Source organism: Octopus sinensis, unplaced genomic scaffold, assembly GCF_006345805.1.
Source record: "Octopus sinensis unplaced genomic scaffold, ASM634580v1 Contig15953, whole genome shotgun sequence".
Classification (NCBI taxonomy): Eukaryota; Metazoa; Mollusca; class Cephalopoda; order Octopoda; family Octopodidae; genus Octopus; species Octopus sinensis.
The window spans coordinates 8,565-26,306 of record NW_021834021.1 but is presented as its reverse complement, the minus strand read 5'-3'; the positions used below and the strand labels follow the sequence as shown (position 1 = coordinate 26,306).

Below are 17,742 nucleotides of genomic sequence, written 5' to 3'. Positions count from 1 at the left end.
CAGCACAGCTATTGTTTAATTATAATTTTTTTGATTTATTTTCATATGTATAATAGTGAAGTTTTATTTTTACTGACGGAAATTGCAGTCATTAGTAAATAACGAAGGTCATAAAGTAAGAATATAAAATTAGAATATTGTATATTGCACTCAAAACCCACTGAATTTTTATTCAACCACCACCACTTTGGAGAAGCCTGTCTTAAACCACAACAGGACAAAGTGAGATATATCCTTAGATACATCATGTATTATATAGAAATACTATCTCTATAGGATATATAAAGGGAAAAGGCATCAATATATATATATACCAGGCATTCTACTCTCAGCTAAAAATGAAGGTAGATAACTATCAATATAGCAGACGATATTAAAGCTGTCTATATAACAATGGGGTTGTTTAGGGAGGGGATTAGATATACAACAACAGCAACAATAATAAATGAACATTTCAAAGTTTGTCTTTATTTTAAATGTGAATTTTTAACAAAGGAGCCAAACCAGTGAAGGGATCACTATGTGGTTGATATACCTGCTAGAATTGGTAGCTAAATTCACACGATACCACTGTACAGAAGGGCATATTGGACAATGTGGTTGTGGGTTCTCTTTGGAAATAGGCATGATGGTCTTGGCTGGAATGCGTTTGATCATAAGTCTCTGTTTGGTCAAGGTTAATCTGAGGCTAAACAACAACAGTTACACAGAAATTCACTTTGCGTCTAATGACAGACATTCCATCGCAGCGACACATTCAGCTTCTTCAAGAGCTGCACGTAATGTTGCGTGTGTCCGTGTTTCTGGGTCGCAATTCCTGTACCATTCGTAAAGCATCAGGTAGCCTTGTTTTACAGCGTCAATAGACTCATCATCAATTTTCAGTTTAGTTGTATCAACTCCTAAAAAAATTGCTGCAAAAGACACAACAATAAGAGATAAATGCAACAACATCAACAATATTAACAATAATATAAAAGATGTGTGCTGTTATAAACATAACAAAGAAACTATTTCAAGAGAGAAATATAAAAAAATAGCTAAGAAACAAGAAAATTATAAGACATTGTTTTCTATTTCTAGGGATGATGAGAAAAATAACAAAGTGGTTAAATTAATGGAGATTTTTTTAAAAAATTAATTAAAGTTTACACTTGAGAATCTTTTAAGGTAAACCGATGGCAGATGTGTTTGTGAAGGCAAAAGTGTATGAGAACCTAAAGAATCAACATAGGGTACCAACAGGCAAACCATTTGATCCATTCATTTCCTCTGCTCAATATTTCTGGGAGAGTTGTGGGGATAGAGTCCCCAGGCATTTCTTCCATAGGGGCCTATCAGATGTAACCATCATTACATATTTTGGTTGGATTCCCAAGCATCAACAACTAAGTCTATGGATATCATCCAACTATTTAGTGCTTGGTCTACCCCTGGGTCTCCTACTCCATTGGTTTGACTTTGAGAACCTGTCTTGTAATTCATTCCTGCGACATTCTGATCACATGTCCTAGGTACCAGAGATGTGAAGAAGTGGCTCAACCTGGAGAGACTTCCAAATCTCTGAACTATAAATCCTATTGGGCAACATTACTCCAGAGACCCTTCAGAGAAATCCCATATATCTGTCTTAATCTGGCAGATTTCAGATCTGATACTCAAAGGGTCATGAAAGTAATGTCTCTCTGTGAAATCAATCACCTTGCAAAGTTCCCAAAATGACACTGAAAATCAAATGAATAATGATAGACCAACAGTCGATTATTCTAAGTCAAATTCAATCCTTTTTTAATCTACTCCAGATTCAATCAATTCTCCTTAACCCATTCAGTTATTCTTATGTCTCAGTGAGAGAGAGAGACCAGCCATGGTCTGGCTTCACTTGTGAATATTCATTTTCTGGCAAATTTCCTTAGAGTCATTCTCTCTTTTTGGATGTGGGGAATATGATATGATTTGGCTGTGTCACCCCTATACTAAGTCTGTTTTTACTGAAGCATTTACAAACATATGTCATGTGGTAAAGTCATTTCAATATGGCAATATAAAAGAGAGAATACCAAACTAATTCCCTATGGATACCGTATTTATTACAACGAGTGGCTTGTAAACGTATCTAACGAGCGAAAGTTAGATACGTTTACAAGCCACTCGTTGTAATAAATACTGTATCCATAGGGAATGAGTTTGGTATTTTATTTATTACACACGAATAAACAACCATATTTTATTAACCCAATAACTAAATTCTTCACGTTTAGTTGTTACTTATGAATGACAAAAGTAGTGCTGTCACCGGGACCTCGGGTCATCACCATGAATTGACCAATCAGAAGCAGCGCTGTCACCGTTACCTCGGGTCATCACCATGGATTGACCAATCAGAAGCAGCGCTCGTAGTATCTGACATATGTTAGATACCAAATATATCTCAAAGTGTTCTCAATCACATGTGTGTAATAATTGCAATTATCACTTTCAAACACAATAACCCAATCCCTAATGGCTTCAAGAAGACCCTAACTCATGGTCTTTTGATGGAGTAAAGACGAGCCAAAAACGTTGTCAATAAACTCAGCTGTTTACCCTCAACATATTTTTCTTCTTTCTTCCTATATTAAATGCTACTTGTATTTTCTTGTGTATCCACAATTACCAACCTCAGTGGATACTTTATGAAATACCAGTAATATCATTAATAGAATTTATTTTGCAGCTAACCATTCCACTGGAAATTAGGAATGTAACCTGTTCTCTTTCATCCTGACAAATGAAATAGCCCAGGTGAATGTAAAATTTATAGAAATCAATTAGGTAGTGTACTTTTATACTCACCTACTTGCCACCAATCTCTTCCTAACCTCTTAGCCACTCTCAGAAGATCCTTCTCCTTCAGCTGTGGACTCCCTGAAATAAATATTTCCAAATTTTATAATTTATACTAAATTTCTTAATCTTTATTCTTGAGGCATGCTTATCATCAATGGTCAACTGGTGACCACTATGATTTTGGTCAACCTTTTTAATCTATGTAATAGCTCAATATTTTGGTCCACAACAAAATAGATTAAACTTCTTAAACTTCGTCTCTCTATCAAGACATCCTACATAATCTAACAATGTTGTATTTATCACATTGAATTAGTTAGTTAGTTAGTTAGTTAGTTAATTTGGTTCAAAAGCAAATAGCAAGGTCATGTAGGGGGACATGGAGTTAAGTACAGGGTGGTGTTCATATAAAGAGTTCAGGACACTAGAGGTCAAGGGAGGCTTTGAACAAAGCGGTCGTCGGCATCTTCACCATCTCGTCTGGCAGCTTGTTCCACGGATCCGCAACCCGGACGGAGAAAGCTCCTCTCCTTCGATTGAGATGAAATCGTCGCAGGTAGAGCTTTTCGGAATGACCCCGCAGCCGACACTCTGGAGCAGGAGTGAAGAACAGCTCTTTCGAGAGGTTACACTTTCCGCTTATGATGTTGTGGGCGAGAATGAGATCACCACGGCAGCGGCGTTTTCCAAGAGAATAAAGGTCGAGCGTCCTCAGCCTTTCTTCATAGGACAAATTTTTGAGACCATGAACCATGCGGGTAGCCAGCTTCTGGACTCTTTCGAGATGCTGTATGTCTTTGAGGAGATAGGGAGAAGAGGCTTGAATCCCGTACTCCAATATGGGTCTCACCAGCGTGACATAGAGTGGTAGGAATATGGCTGCTGTGAGCATTCCGAATGACCGTCGAATCAAGAACAGAATTCCGCGTGCTTTGTTGGCAGCATGGACGCACTGGGCCGAAGGCGAAAAGGAGGAATCCACCAAGATACCCAGGTCCTTTACCTGATCGGTCCTTTCCAGCAGCAGATGACCCGGCTCGAAATCAAGTTGAGTTGCAGGAGGAGAGCCAACAGGCAGATGACAGCACTTTGACACGTTCAGACACAGTTCCCATTCGTTAGACCACTTCCAAATTTGGTGGAGGCATCGACGAAGATCCTCTATATCACCGCGAGGAGCGACCAGTTTGATATCGTCGGCAAATAGAATGGTGTGTTGCGTGAGGTCGTCGGGCAAGTCATTTATGAAGACCAGTTGATAAGACTATTTTTCTCACAGTTCTCTATTTCCCTTCTTATATCTGTACCAAACCTGTGACATGACTTCACTCACCAACATTTTTCTCATCTTCTGCTTAATTCTAATGTCAAACAAGGTGTTTTCCAAAGACCTAACCACAAATACACGGCAGACAAATTCATGTAGGATAAACATACACCTGACATCTTTGTTAAGGGTTGATGTTGGTAATCTTGAATCGTAACTCCGCACATCCCAGTTCACAAGAACATCATCTGATTCAGGAAATATTTTAAGACTCCTTAATAAAGAAGTTCTTTAAAACCCTTTATTCCCCAAAAGTTTTGGCTTATCTATTGCTTATAAGATGTCTTCTTTTTGTGCTATTATCTCGATGCCTCTACTCTTGTGGGACAATGAGGTAGTGTACCATCACCCTAAACAGTTTCTCTTTAACCTTTGACATGCTTTCTTCTGCTACTTTGAATTTCACTTATTTCTGCTGAGCTTTGGCAAATGACGGCAACATTTATTTGCCTTCAACCCTATTCTTGACCAACTAATTAATTAATACAGTCTATTCAGAACTATTTGCATATCCTTTTGCTCTGTTGTTTGTGTTGTTATGTCATCCATTAATGTCGTCTTAGGGGACTTCACTCGAGTTATTTCTACTGATCAATCTGCTGATCTAATAAACATTTCCATAACAAGTACAAACAAAATGACTGATATTGTGCAACCCACGGCAATTCCAGTCTCAAGACGATGCGAGTCTGTTGTGAAATATTCTGTCCTGAAGCGCATTTTGAAATTATTACAGCAACTCTTCATTAGATTCTTAATCTTTTCTCGTATATAAAAGACGTCCGTTGTTTTCAGCAACAATTCGTGTAGTACAGAACGATAAGCATTAACCTGATCAAGCCATACAACATTCAAATCGCTTTTGTTCTTCTTTGTATCTTGTATCGCATCCCAGATTCAAAATGCACGTTCCACACATTCAGGGATTCCTGTCTTCTCTCTTTTACTCTTTACTCTTTTATTTGTTTCAGTCAGTTGACTGTGGCCATGCTGGAGCACCGACTTTAGTCGGGCATATCGATCCCAGGACTTATTCTTTGTAAGCCTGGTACTTATTCTATTGGTCTCTTTTCTCGAACAAATAAGTTACGGGGACGTAAACAAACCAGCATCGGTTGTCAAGTGATGTTGGGGGAACAAGCACAGACACACAAACATATACACATACATATATATATATATATATATATATATATATATGCGACGAGTTTATTTCTGTTTCCGTCTACCAAATCCACTCACAAGGCCTTGGTCGGCCCGAGGCTATAGTAGAAGACACTTGCCCAAGATGCCACGCAGTGGGACTGAACCCGGAACCATGTGGTCGGTAAGCAAGCTACTTACCACACAGACACTCTTTAATAGAATTACTTTACAGTTAAACTTTCAAAAAACGCAATTTGTTACATTATTGAGAGACATTCCTTCCTTGCAATGGTCAATTGGTAACCATTATGATTTTGGTCCACATTTTTCTAGTTTCTGTTCACCTGTTTACCCCTAAACAACAACATATCTTAGTTCTTGGTTCCAAAAGACAATATTAACTCTATTGTGTTTTCTAATTTATCCCTTTTTCCATCCAAGGCAACAAAGATTTTATGAAATTTCAGCGATATATTTCATCGACTCCTTTTGCAGCTAACATTTCAAATGGAAATTAGAGATGGGCCCTGTTCTCAGTCCTTCTGACAAACAAAACAGCTCAGGGAGTGGAGAATTTATAGGAATCAGTTAGGTACATTGATTTCTATAAATTTTTCCATCGCCTGTGTTTTATGGAAACGAATTGGTCATAGCAAGTGGAGGCGCCGGGCTTAATGGTTAGGGTATTTGACTCATGATTGTAAGATTGGGGTTTCGATTCCTTCACCAGGCAATACGTTGCGTTCTTGAGCAAAACACTTCCGTCCACTCAGCTGGCAAAAATAAGTAATCTTACAGCGAACTAGTGTCCTGTTCAGGGAGGAATGTATACGCTAGAGAAACCGGGAAACCAACCCTATGCCTCTTATGGGATAACATAATTAGGTACAGTTATTTCATACTCACCAACTGGTCCTGCCACCATCTGGACTTCCATCTTTGACGAATTTGGACCAACTGAAAAATACATTTCAAAGTGGTTTTAGTAAAATTTCTTTATCCTTTCTAATAATCGATATTTTATTATTGTGAGACATTCGTGTCATCACTGATGACAACATGCTTTTGGAGAACATTTGTATGCTTTCTACAGTGGGGCCAAGAAATGGTTCACTATTTGAGTCCACAACAGAATAGACTACACTTAACAACCCTTCTCTGTCTCTTAAGTCATCCAACAATTCTAACAATTCTGAAATTATCTCATTTAATTATCCCCTAATAACCGATTGTCTCTTAGCTTCTTTTGGGTTTTCTTATGTTTGTGCTAGATCTATGACAAGACATCTCTAATCAACATTCGTCTCATCTTCTGCTTAAATCCAGTGTCAACCAAGTTGAGCATCGAAGTCCTAGCCTCAAACGCGACACACCACTTCCAGACGGATATATATCTATATCTATCTATTTGTTTTACAAGATTTTTGATGTGAAATGGTGTGTTGAAACAGATATTGTTGTATTTAGGAATGGTCATTTTGCCAGTTTTGCGAATAAAAACACACGCACTATATATTTAGTGTTACTTTGCTTCAGCGTTATGTATTTTTTACTTTAATCTTAATCTTATTTCGGCAAGAGTTCTTCCGTCACACTTCTGTGACCTCATCAGTGGTCCTTTGCTTTCTTCTTTCTTATTTGTGTGTCTCTCCTTACTAACCATCAACCATTTTGTATTTTGTATTCCTATTGTACGTGTCCTCATTTGTGCATGCGTATACCTCTATGTGTGTCTATGTTTAGTTAGTGTGCGTGGGGGGGGGTGAAGTGCCTGTAATATTTGTATCTTCTGTTTATATACGTACGTGTAATTTGTTTTTGCTTTTGGCCGAAATAAGATTAAGATTAATGTAAAAAATAAATAAGACTGAAGCAAAGTAACACCAAATATATAGTGCGTGTGTTTTTATTGGCTAAACTGGCAAAATGCCCATTCCCAAAAACAACAATATATCTATCTATCTATCTCTCTCTCTCTATATATATATATATATAGATAGATATATATGTATATATATATATACACTTGCTCTCTTTGTTATTGGTTACTACTAGTAATCTTTAATTTTAATTACCCGCATCACAGTTCTCCAGAATGTAATCAGATGTGGGGAAATATCTGAAGATATTTCAATGTCATTCATCCTCCTGAATAAAGCAGGTCGAACAGAAAGTGACATCAGGTCTAACAGGAAGTGATATCTTGTGTCCTAAATTAACACACTACATTCACACAAAACCTCATTAACGACATAAAACTTGTCATCCACACATTATTGCTGTGAAAATATTTGAAACGGTTCAGAAGAACTGATACTCGGGAATACTAATCTATACATCAATCAAAGTTTCCCCACCCTTTTGATGTCCCCTCTCTAATGTTGGCCCCTAAACCCTCAGTTGAGATTTTCTTATTGACTCTCTTATTTTATAAAAGCTCACTTTGATATTCATATAAATTGCAGTTGTTTTTAATTATCAGCTTCCGAAGATATTGATAAATCATTAATCACTCTAATCACACACAAGATGTCGGTATTTACTGATAGAACCTTGGTGATTTATTGGCATTTAGTCACCATTTATAATTCAGTATTCTTTATTATTTTTATGTTGCAGAAAGTAGCCATCTTGAAGTGTGACAAGTCTTCTAATTGGACAAGAACAATGTTTAGTGGGAGTAGTGAGAGACATAATATGACAGAGAAAAGACACCTGGAACATCTTTTATCAAAAGTGTGCTTGAATATCGCAAAACTGGATCTACACAACAACATGAGATACAATATTCCACACCATAAAGCCTATGAGACAAACAGACAGATCATACAGTATTCTTACCCAAACTATTTTTGCTCGTTATATTCTGTCTACACATAGGGCATCGTTTAGGTATCTTTGGGAGACAGCATTTCTTACACAGCGAAAGATGTCTACATGGAAAGAACGTCTCTGTGGCCACTTCGTCTTCACAAAACACACATCTGAGGAACAAAAACATGAACACATCCCATTAATAACATTCATTTATAACAAATATTACATTGTGTGCATATTTACAGTAGAGAATATTATGCGACACCACAATTAAACAATTACATATGGGCGAATTTGTGTGTATATAAATGCATACACAGACACACACACAAACACACGCACAAACACACACACACATAGACACACACACACACACACATACACACACACACACACACACCACACACACACACACACACACACACATACACACACACACACACACATACACACACACACACACACACACACACACACAACACACATATATATATATAAATGGACACAAATATTAATAAATATATGTCATAACATTGATACATCACAAAAAGTGATTTACGCAAAGTGAACAACATATATTCCAGAAATATAATTCACTTATATACATACACATACACACACACATACGTACATACATACATACATACATACATACATACATACATACATACATACATACATACATACATACATACATACATATGTTTAGATGGGCTGGACACATCGCCCAGCTCACCGAAAATCTGTGGACACGCGCAGTTGTCGAGTGGTACCCGCGCGAGCGGAAACGACCACCCGGAAGGCCTCCACGTCGGTGGAGTAACGATTTCAGGAGGACGATTGGGATCACGTGGATGAGGAAGGCGCGATCCAGAGAGGAGTGGACAGCGTGCTGTGACCAGCGGTGTCAATTGGACGCCCGACGGACTAGTCGGTCAAGGTGATATATATGTGTGTATGAATATATGTATGAACGTATGTATATATATGTATATATATATATATATATATATATATATATGTGTGTGTGTGTGTGTGTGTGTGTGTGTGTGTGTATACATACATACATACGTACGTACGTACGTACATACATGCATACATACATGCATACATATAACACTTGATTGTATCTAATCTGTTTTAGAAGTCGGCTATACTTAGACATTTGACTTTGAATTTTATGGATGGACAGATAGGACACAATTCCTACAGCTTCATGTATGGCTGATCCATGCCACAAAACAGGTCATTGTTCTAAATTAGAGTAATAACTTTAGATTTATATACGATATGTGTGTACATAACCAGGGAATTATTTTCAAAAGTGATGAGTTGAATGCAGTAAATGACATGTTTCCATCTGCCATCACTGCACCACAAACTTCAGATTGATCTCAGGTCATTACAAGGTACATTGTTATTCAATGACTGAAAGACTGTGAGAAATAGTTCAACTACCTGATTGGTCCCTTCAGTGCCTGGTCCATGCGTCTTCCTCCACCATGGCTGTGGAATAAATAGCAAGTTACATTTCGTTACACAGAGACACTTTAATTTACAGTAGAGAATATTATGCGACGCCACAATTAAACAATTACATATGGGCGAATTTGTGAGTATATAAATGCAGACACAGACACACAGACACAGACACAGACACACAGACACAGACACAGATACACACACACATACACACATATATATATATAAATGGACACAAATATTAATAAGTATATGTCATGACATTGATACATCACAAAAACTGATTTACACAAAGTGAACAACATATATTCCAGAAATATAATTCACTTATATATATATATATATGTGTGTGTGTGTCCGAGTCAGTCGCCATGATAGATTGTTAGCCGCTACACACATTTTTTTCTCTCCTTGTTTCTATCCTTGTTTTTTTTTCCGTGTCCCTTTCTGTAGAAGAGCGAAGGCTCGAAACGTAAAAGGCTTTTTCTATTCCTTCAACACCACCTGTCATCGTCTTTTGTTTTTTTCGTAAACTCTCCCTCTATATATATATATATATATATATATATATATGTATATATATGTGTGTGTGTGTGTGTGTGTGTTTGTGTGTGTGTGTGTGCGTATATGTATATATATATATATATATATATATATATACACGGGGGAAATAAATATTCGTAAATGTCAAAATTCTTTCTTTATTTAAGTTCTAATGAACATAAATGGGATATACCACTATTATATATTTGCATACAGATGCATAAACTAAGAATATGCGAAAGAAACTAATAAATTATGGTAACTAAGGAATTTATATACAATTATAAATATTTAGGGGTGAAAAACGTATTCGTACAGAATATAAATAACTGATAATTTTGATTTGATACTTCGTAGCATAACCATTATTCAGTTCCACTTCAACCAATCTCTTCTTGTAGTTCTTCACCAATGACTCGCATGTTTCTTTAGGAATATTTTCCTATTCTTCTTGACAAATTTTCTTCAAATCTGTAATGCATGTTGGGGCTCTTCAATGGGGTTCAAGTCAGGTGACAGGCTTGGCCATTACAATAATTTTATATTGTGATTGACAATCCATATATGGTAGACTTCACCGTGTGCTTAGGGCCATTACCCTGTTGTAAAACCCACCCTTCACAAAGCTGGAGCTTTTCAATAGAGCCCCATAAATTATTGTTCAAAATATTTTGGTACATCTCTGCATTCATTCTACCATCTATCACATGTAAATTGCCAGTACCATTTGCAGAGAAACACCCCCACACCTCCAATCTTTACGGTAGGAATTGTGTTTTTACTCCAGACATGGGTAAGCGAATTTCGTCCAAACAATTCAATTTTCGTCTCGTCTGTCCATAGAACATTTTACCAGAATGTATCAGATTTATCTTTATGTTCATAACAAATTTTAAACGGGCATCTCTATGCCTTTTAGTCAACAGAGGAGTTTTTCTAGGAGAGCGTGACTTCAGTTCATTCCTATGAAAACTCCTTTCTGGTGATTATTGCGTTTTTTTATATTCTTCTCTTCATTTTTCTTAAAGATCTTGGGGAAATCTTGCGTGGTGCTCCGGATCTTATTCTGTTTTCAACAGTTCCCGATTCCTTATATCTTTGAATAAATGAAGATATGGTAGTAAGCGGAATACAAAGTGTCTCTGATATTTTCCTGTAACTTTTACCTACTTTCTACAGTTCAATAATTAAGTTTTTCACTGAATTTGTGAGTTCTTTACTTTTCGCCATTATTGCGATATCACTTTATGTTGTCTCAGTGCTGAATGAAGAAGCTAGTGTTTTGACACTCAAAAATGAAAACTGATAAGATTATTGGAATAAACAAGAAATTTTTAGTAAAAAAATATTTTAACAGTATTTTGTGGCATAGAAAATCATACATTTATTCTGTACGAATACTTTTTTCACCCCTAAATATTTATGATTGTATATAAATTCATTAGTTACTATAATTTATTAGTTTCTTTTGCTTATTCTTAGTTTATGCATCTGTATGCAAATATATAATAGTGGTATATCCCATTTATGTTCATTAGAAATTAAATAAAGAATTTTGACAGACGAATATTTATTTCCTCCCCACAGTATATATATATATATAATATATATATATATATATATATATATATATATATATATATATATATATATATATATATATATATATATATCTTTCTCTTTTTTCTCTTTTTACTTGTTTCAGTCATTTTGACTGCGGCCATGCTGGTGCACCGCCTTTAATCGAGTAACTCGACCCCGGGACTTATTCTTTGTAAGCCCAGTACTTATTCTATCGGTCTCTTTTGCCGAACCGCTAAGTGACGGGGACATAAACACACCAGCATTGGTTGTCAAGCAATGCTAGGGGGACAAACACAGACACACAAACGTACACACACATACATATATATACATATATACGACGGACTTCTTTCAGTTTCCGTCTACCAAATCCACTCACAAGGCTTTGGTCGGCCCAAGGCTATAGTAGAAGACACTTGCCCAAGGTGCCACACAGTGGGACTGAACCCGGAACCATGTGGTTGGTAAACAAGCTTCTTACCACACAGCCACTCCTGCGCCTATATATGTATATATATATATATATACATGTATGTATCTATGTATGCATGTATAAATACATATGTATGTATGTATTCATGTATGTACACTAATTGTATGTGTTTGTAGGCGATTTTCTCAGGATAGCTCACATGGACATGACTGGCTGGGACAGAGAAGACAGAGGAATAATCTGTTGGTAGAGAGATAAATTCCATCACTTCACTATTTACTTCTACATTTTCTCATTGGTCCCAAATCTTTAAAATAGGGAACTGAGAGAGGTGGGTTGGGATTTTAGGAGAGGTATAACAGTCAACACAACCAATCATTTGAATGTAATCAAAATAGTGTTCTTTCTTTAATTAGCTTAACAACTGCATATCGTTTATTGTTCTTCTTACTGTTGTTGTGTAACCTTTCATTAAGCCACTAAGACAGTATAATGTATCAGTAGAATTAAAACAATAGAAACATATAAACACGGTTATATACAAAACAGAAAATGTAATGGTTTATCTTGTCATTGCCAGTGAATACTTACTGCGTTGGTGGGAATAACATATTTAACGTCTTTTTAAAATTTTCCTTTTCTATTAGGTCCAATGGTGTTCTACCACTTTTGTTTTTACAGTAAAAGTTGGCCCCGTGGTGGGCTAGGTAGCAAGCAACTACCACATCAGAGTACCTTTCTTTCTTTCCCAGTTTCAGATCTTTTAAGTACTTCAAATGATGAAATATAAAATGATGAGTTAAAGATTACACAAACATATACTAAAGATGCCCCAAATTACACAACAGTTCAACTACATTTACACATAGTTTGTTTCCCCAGTGATTAAACTATTCACACAGCGTTGATTTCTTACATCATCTCTTAGTTGAGTCCACTTTTCATTATCATTTGTTTTACTTTACGTTCTACATTAAGACAAAAATTATGATCATTATATTGAACAAAACGCACATTAGTGGTCAACGTTATTGCTTAACAATGATATTTAATGAGTAAATATTTACTTGCCAATCACAAATGTCACAAACTATTCAATAAAAACACAATATAAAGTTATTATAACATCAAGTCAAATATACACAATATAAGGACAGAAATGTCACAATAATGAAAGACAACAAACCAACAAGAACCTATCTGTACAACTGGCTTGATAAAGCCAAATGGCCACAGCAAGAGAAATACTTACGGAAGAGTATTGTACATATAAGTACTAGCTTAAGGTGACCCGCTCTACGCGTGGGTGAGGGTGTGATTGTTACTTTCTATTGCTTCCTTTGTTTCTTATCGCCATATTCACCCTCTTTGTTCCTCTCTCCTTTCTCTCTCGCATCCCCACTCTCTTACTCTTCCTTTATCTCGGACTCTCCCTCACTTTCTCTTGCTTTTTATCTTTCTCTATCTATCTATCTCCCATTTATAAAAAATTAGATTTCCGTGCTTAAATTACAAATCTTCTACTTTACCATGTTGAAAATTTGATTGAAATCGGGCAAAAGGTGTCCAATCTAAATCCCCAATTGTCCCCCAAAATCAATAAAATCCCTATTTTCACACCAAAACGACCACAGTAGCGCCCCAAAAGTCTCTCAAACAATTTCTCACCGCAAGTTACCCCCTCTTTTAAATTGTAATCCCATTCCAGGCCCAATTACACATATTTTTACATAAAAATCCAATTTGTATCATCGTTCGCCTTCTTCATTTGATAGATTAGAAATACATACCCGGCCTTGTTCGGGATTAAAATAGTTTATTATTGTTTTACTCGTTTTGGTATTATAACCCGATTTCATTCGGGTCTAAGCGGGCCACATTTTAAAAGATGAGGAATTTTGCCCTAGAGTCCATGCCTTTCAATTGAGCAAATTCGAAGTTCCAATACAAACTCGCTAGCACTTTTAACATAGGTGTGCATATTTTTAGCCAAATCCAACCACATATGCACACAGTATATATATAAATTAACACAATATATCTGTTTAATAATATCTGTTATGACTGTGCGATGGAGGTGGGCGATATTAATTCACCGTTCTAAAAGACCTGTGGCGAGAATATTTAAACTTTTGCGGTTGTCCTCGCTTTCTGTCTATAGATACAGACAGCCGTACAGTGAGAGAGGTGGTGGAAGAAAGAGTGACAGAGAGACGTCGTTATAGAGGGATCCAAAAATCACTCTTTTTGCCATAGCAACCACATCTTATAGCTTGCGAATTTTAACCATCGCGGGTCTCATTCTCACCACGCATTTAGTATCCTTGCCTCGGTTTGGCTGCCATTAACCTCCAAAGCAAAATGTGCATAAAATTTTCGTCAAAGGACTGTCTTATAGATATGAATAACACCACAAATAATATAAGTTATACCAGAAAAGAGAACAGCAACAACATAGCAAGGCCTTCAGACATAACAACTAAATCAACACCACATAGACATATCCACGCAGATCAATAATGTTTCTTTAATTAAGTGGATTGGAGAGAAAAACAGGGTATATAAGGCATCGGATTTTGTGCGCAAGAGAGAAGTCTACCATGGTATGGTTATGTGATGCATATGGATGAAGATAGCTTCATCAAGAAGTGGTGATCTCTCATTGTGGAGGGAATGTGTGGAGGGGTTGACCCAGAAAGACGTGCAATAATGTGGTGAGAAAGGACCGTCAGACGTTGGGCCTCACAGAGGGGATGAAATGGGAGCGATACTTTTGGCAGTCTGCTGTACTTGAGATGATATGCCAAGCTAAGTCGTCGTTGTCCTTGCATACTGTCATGACCCCTGTATCATTCTTCGTCTGAGATATCCTAATCTTGTGGGATCATGGGTGCTGATGCTTCGGAAAAATCACCCATGTTGGTGTCACATACAAATATCCGTGTCGGTGCTGCAGAAAAGCACGCAGTACATTATGTAAATTGGGTGGCATTAGGAAGGACATCCAACTGTCGAAACAATGCGAAAAGAGATATGGAGCCCAGGTAGCTTTTCAGCTGACCAGCTTCTGTCAAAGCGTCGAACCCATGCCAGCTTTGAAAACAGTCGATACATTATCATGATGATGATGATGATGAATTAATAAGGAAACATCTTTTGATGAAGAAAGTGAAGTAAGGGAAGTAAGAATCGGTGTCACAGTTGAGGCAGAACACCAACGCATAGTTGATAATTTGTTCAGTGTTAGTCTGATGGACTATTCCAGTAGGTGGGGAGGTCGCTGGCTGTCAGAGTAGGTTCCTCTCACCAAAGTAGACATTACAACAATACACAGATGACCATCAACTGCCTGAATAGTAGTCAGTCATCTGTAGTGAGCTTTATTCATATGGGAATAGCCCAATGTCATAATTCAAAACTAACGCAGCGAAAATTTTGAAAAGTTCCCCCAGTTCTGAAAAAAATCGATAAATTCGACATGGAGTCGAGAATCTAAACTTTTTATATGCAACACATCTTCTGTCTAGAGGATGCAACTCGACCTTTTTATCGCCCAAAGGGACAGCTAGGAACATCGTATACACAGAAGTATTCGAGTGAAGAGAAGATATTGCAACCTACACACGCACCTTCGTTCCCTAGAGGGAAAGGACTAGATTGGGATTAGTCGTTGCCTACTAGGGGCTCTTACATACCCGGGCAATGCCGGGCTATGCTGCTAGTATTATATAAAAGAAATGTGACAGAGAGCTGTTTCAGGCAGAATTCTTCATGGAATGGACAAGATGTATTTATTATCATGGCCCCAGCACTATAAATGTTACTGTCTATCATATGAACCTCTCTTCTACCCAGTATCATTGTTAATTCAGAATAATATCTCCTGTCTTGAATAGATCATTTCTCCTTCAAATTTTGATGACCGTGTTTGTATGGCCAACATTCGAGATGGATCACCTTCTCTACCATGGAGAGGTCGTGCCTTTGAGGACGGAAGGGGACGGAATAGAGAATAGTGTTTGTTACATAATAATATAACTAAGGGTTACCATTGTGACTGGATCAGGAAATGGTAATGGAGGATGGGGTTGGTAGGTGAGAATTGCGATATAAACAATGTCTGTTTCTGTCTGTCTTTCTCTGTCAGTTTGTCTATTTTACACACACACAGACGCACAAATGCACACACACACACACACACACACAGACGCACAAATGCACACACACACACACACACACACACATAGTCACAAACAATGTGAAAACTTACCTGATCTAACATGGTCATGTGCTCCACCTCAGAATGAAAGTTGTTTTCTCTTTTTAACGCCAGATGCAGGCAATTATTTCCTCCATGTTCGACAACATTTACATTCGCGCCCCTGGCTATCAGCCGCTGCATTATTCCGAGGTGACCGTCCGAAACAGCTTCAAGCAATGGTGTCCTATATTCTTTGTTCACAATTTCTAAATTCACCGAATCCTTTGTGGAGGTAAAAATGGAAAATGAAAATTTACATGAAAATCAGGGTTGATATCAATGTCATTACAGTTTTCTACTGGGTACTAGATCAAACTGATCAAATACATTTGATGTTTGCCAGTGAAATAAATATTCCATAAGGACCTTCTATAACCTGATACATGTGTGTGTTAGAGACATGATAAACATATTAAGATGTCCTACATTTGCCCCTCACTATAGTAAGTTGTAGGGCAACAGAACTAGAGTAAACACATGATTAGCAGATCAAGTCAAGTAAAGAAGAATTATGATTTCTAATGTTTACTTTTGACGTTGCTACATTAATAAGGGGTTCATAAAACTGCTGAGCCGGTTAGCGTCCACATGCATAAAACTAATGCGCACGCACGCACACACACACATAAACATCAGTGTTACATATATAAATACATATAATGAATTGGGGAAACGGAGTTCACGAGAATATGCATCACAACGACCGTTTCGACCCATCTTGCATCGGTCGCTTGCGGGTGGGCTACTATACATGTGTTGCATCCTCCAGTGCAGATGCATCTCATCGGGTGCCTTGTTTTAATGTAAAGATACCTCACTAAATACATTCAGTTTCAACTGACATGTTGTTGCTAGAAGCTTCTTGGATTACAACATGAGAGACAACAGCCTCCTGGCAACAACAACATTCCAAGCGAAACCGAATATATTTACAGAGGTATCTTCTCTAAAAGAAGACACCCGATGACATGCATCTGCACCGGAGGATGTCCCACAACCAGTTATACAATATCCTACCTGCAAGGGCCCGATGCAAGATGGATTGAAACAATCGTTGTGATGAATAAAAATTCTCATTAACTCCATTTTCTGCTTCCCTCATTCATTATAAACTGAACGAACACTGCAGAATACATGAAGTAGATCCAGTGTCACTTATAGCTCAACTGTGGATGACATGAGGTAACCGAATCAGCGAAAGATCTTTAAGTAGCATACTTCTAAATGTATACCCAAATTCCAAATAATCACAAATACATACACACGCACACACACTCACACACCCACACACACATACAGGGAGGATGATGCCTTGCACGG

At 37.3% G+C, this 17,742-nt stretch overlaps 1 protein-coding gene across 3 annotated transcripts; it reads right to left on the bottom strand.

Moving 5' to 3' along the window:
* Positions 1-446: 446 nt before the first annotated feature.
* LOC115230627 (E3 ubiquitin-protein ligase MIB2) lies at positions 447-17,302 on the bottom strand. Of its 3 annotated transcripts, XM_029800766.2 has the most exons (7): positions 16,432-17,300; positions 12,753-12,931; positions 9,578-9,625; positions 8,144-8,286; positions 6,209-6,259; positions 2,836-2,907; positions 447-914 (listed from the first exon to the last, which is right to left on the bottom strand). In XM_029800766.2, exons 1-7 carry the CDS (start codon positions 16,561-16,563, stop codon positions 715-717), a joined length of 825 nt encoding a protein of 274 aa, XP_029656626.1. In that variant the 5' UTR covers positions 16,564-17,300; the 3' UTR covers positions 447-714. The 3 variants fall into 3 exon arrangements, with proteins under 3 accessions (XP_029656626.1, XP_029656627.1, XP_029656628.1); XM_029800767.2 differs by lacking the exon at positions 9,578-9,625 and having other exon boundaries at positions 16,432-17,302; XM_029800768.2 differs by lacking the exon at positions 6,209-6,259 and having other exon boundaries at positions 16,432-17,299.
* Positions 17,303-17,742: the final 440 nt, after the last annotated feature.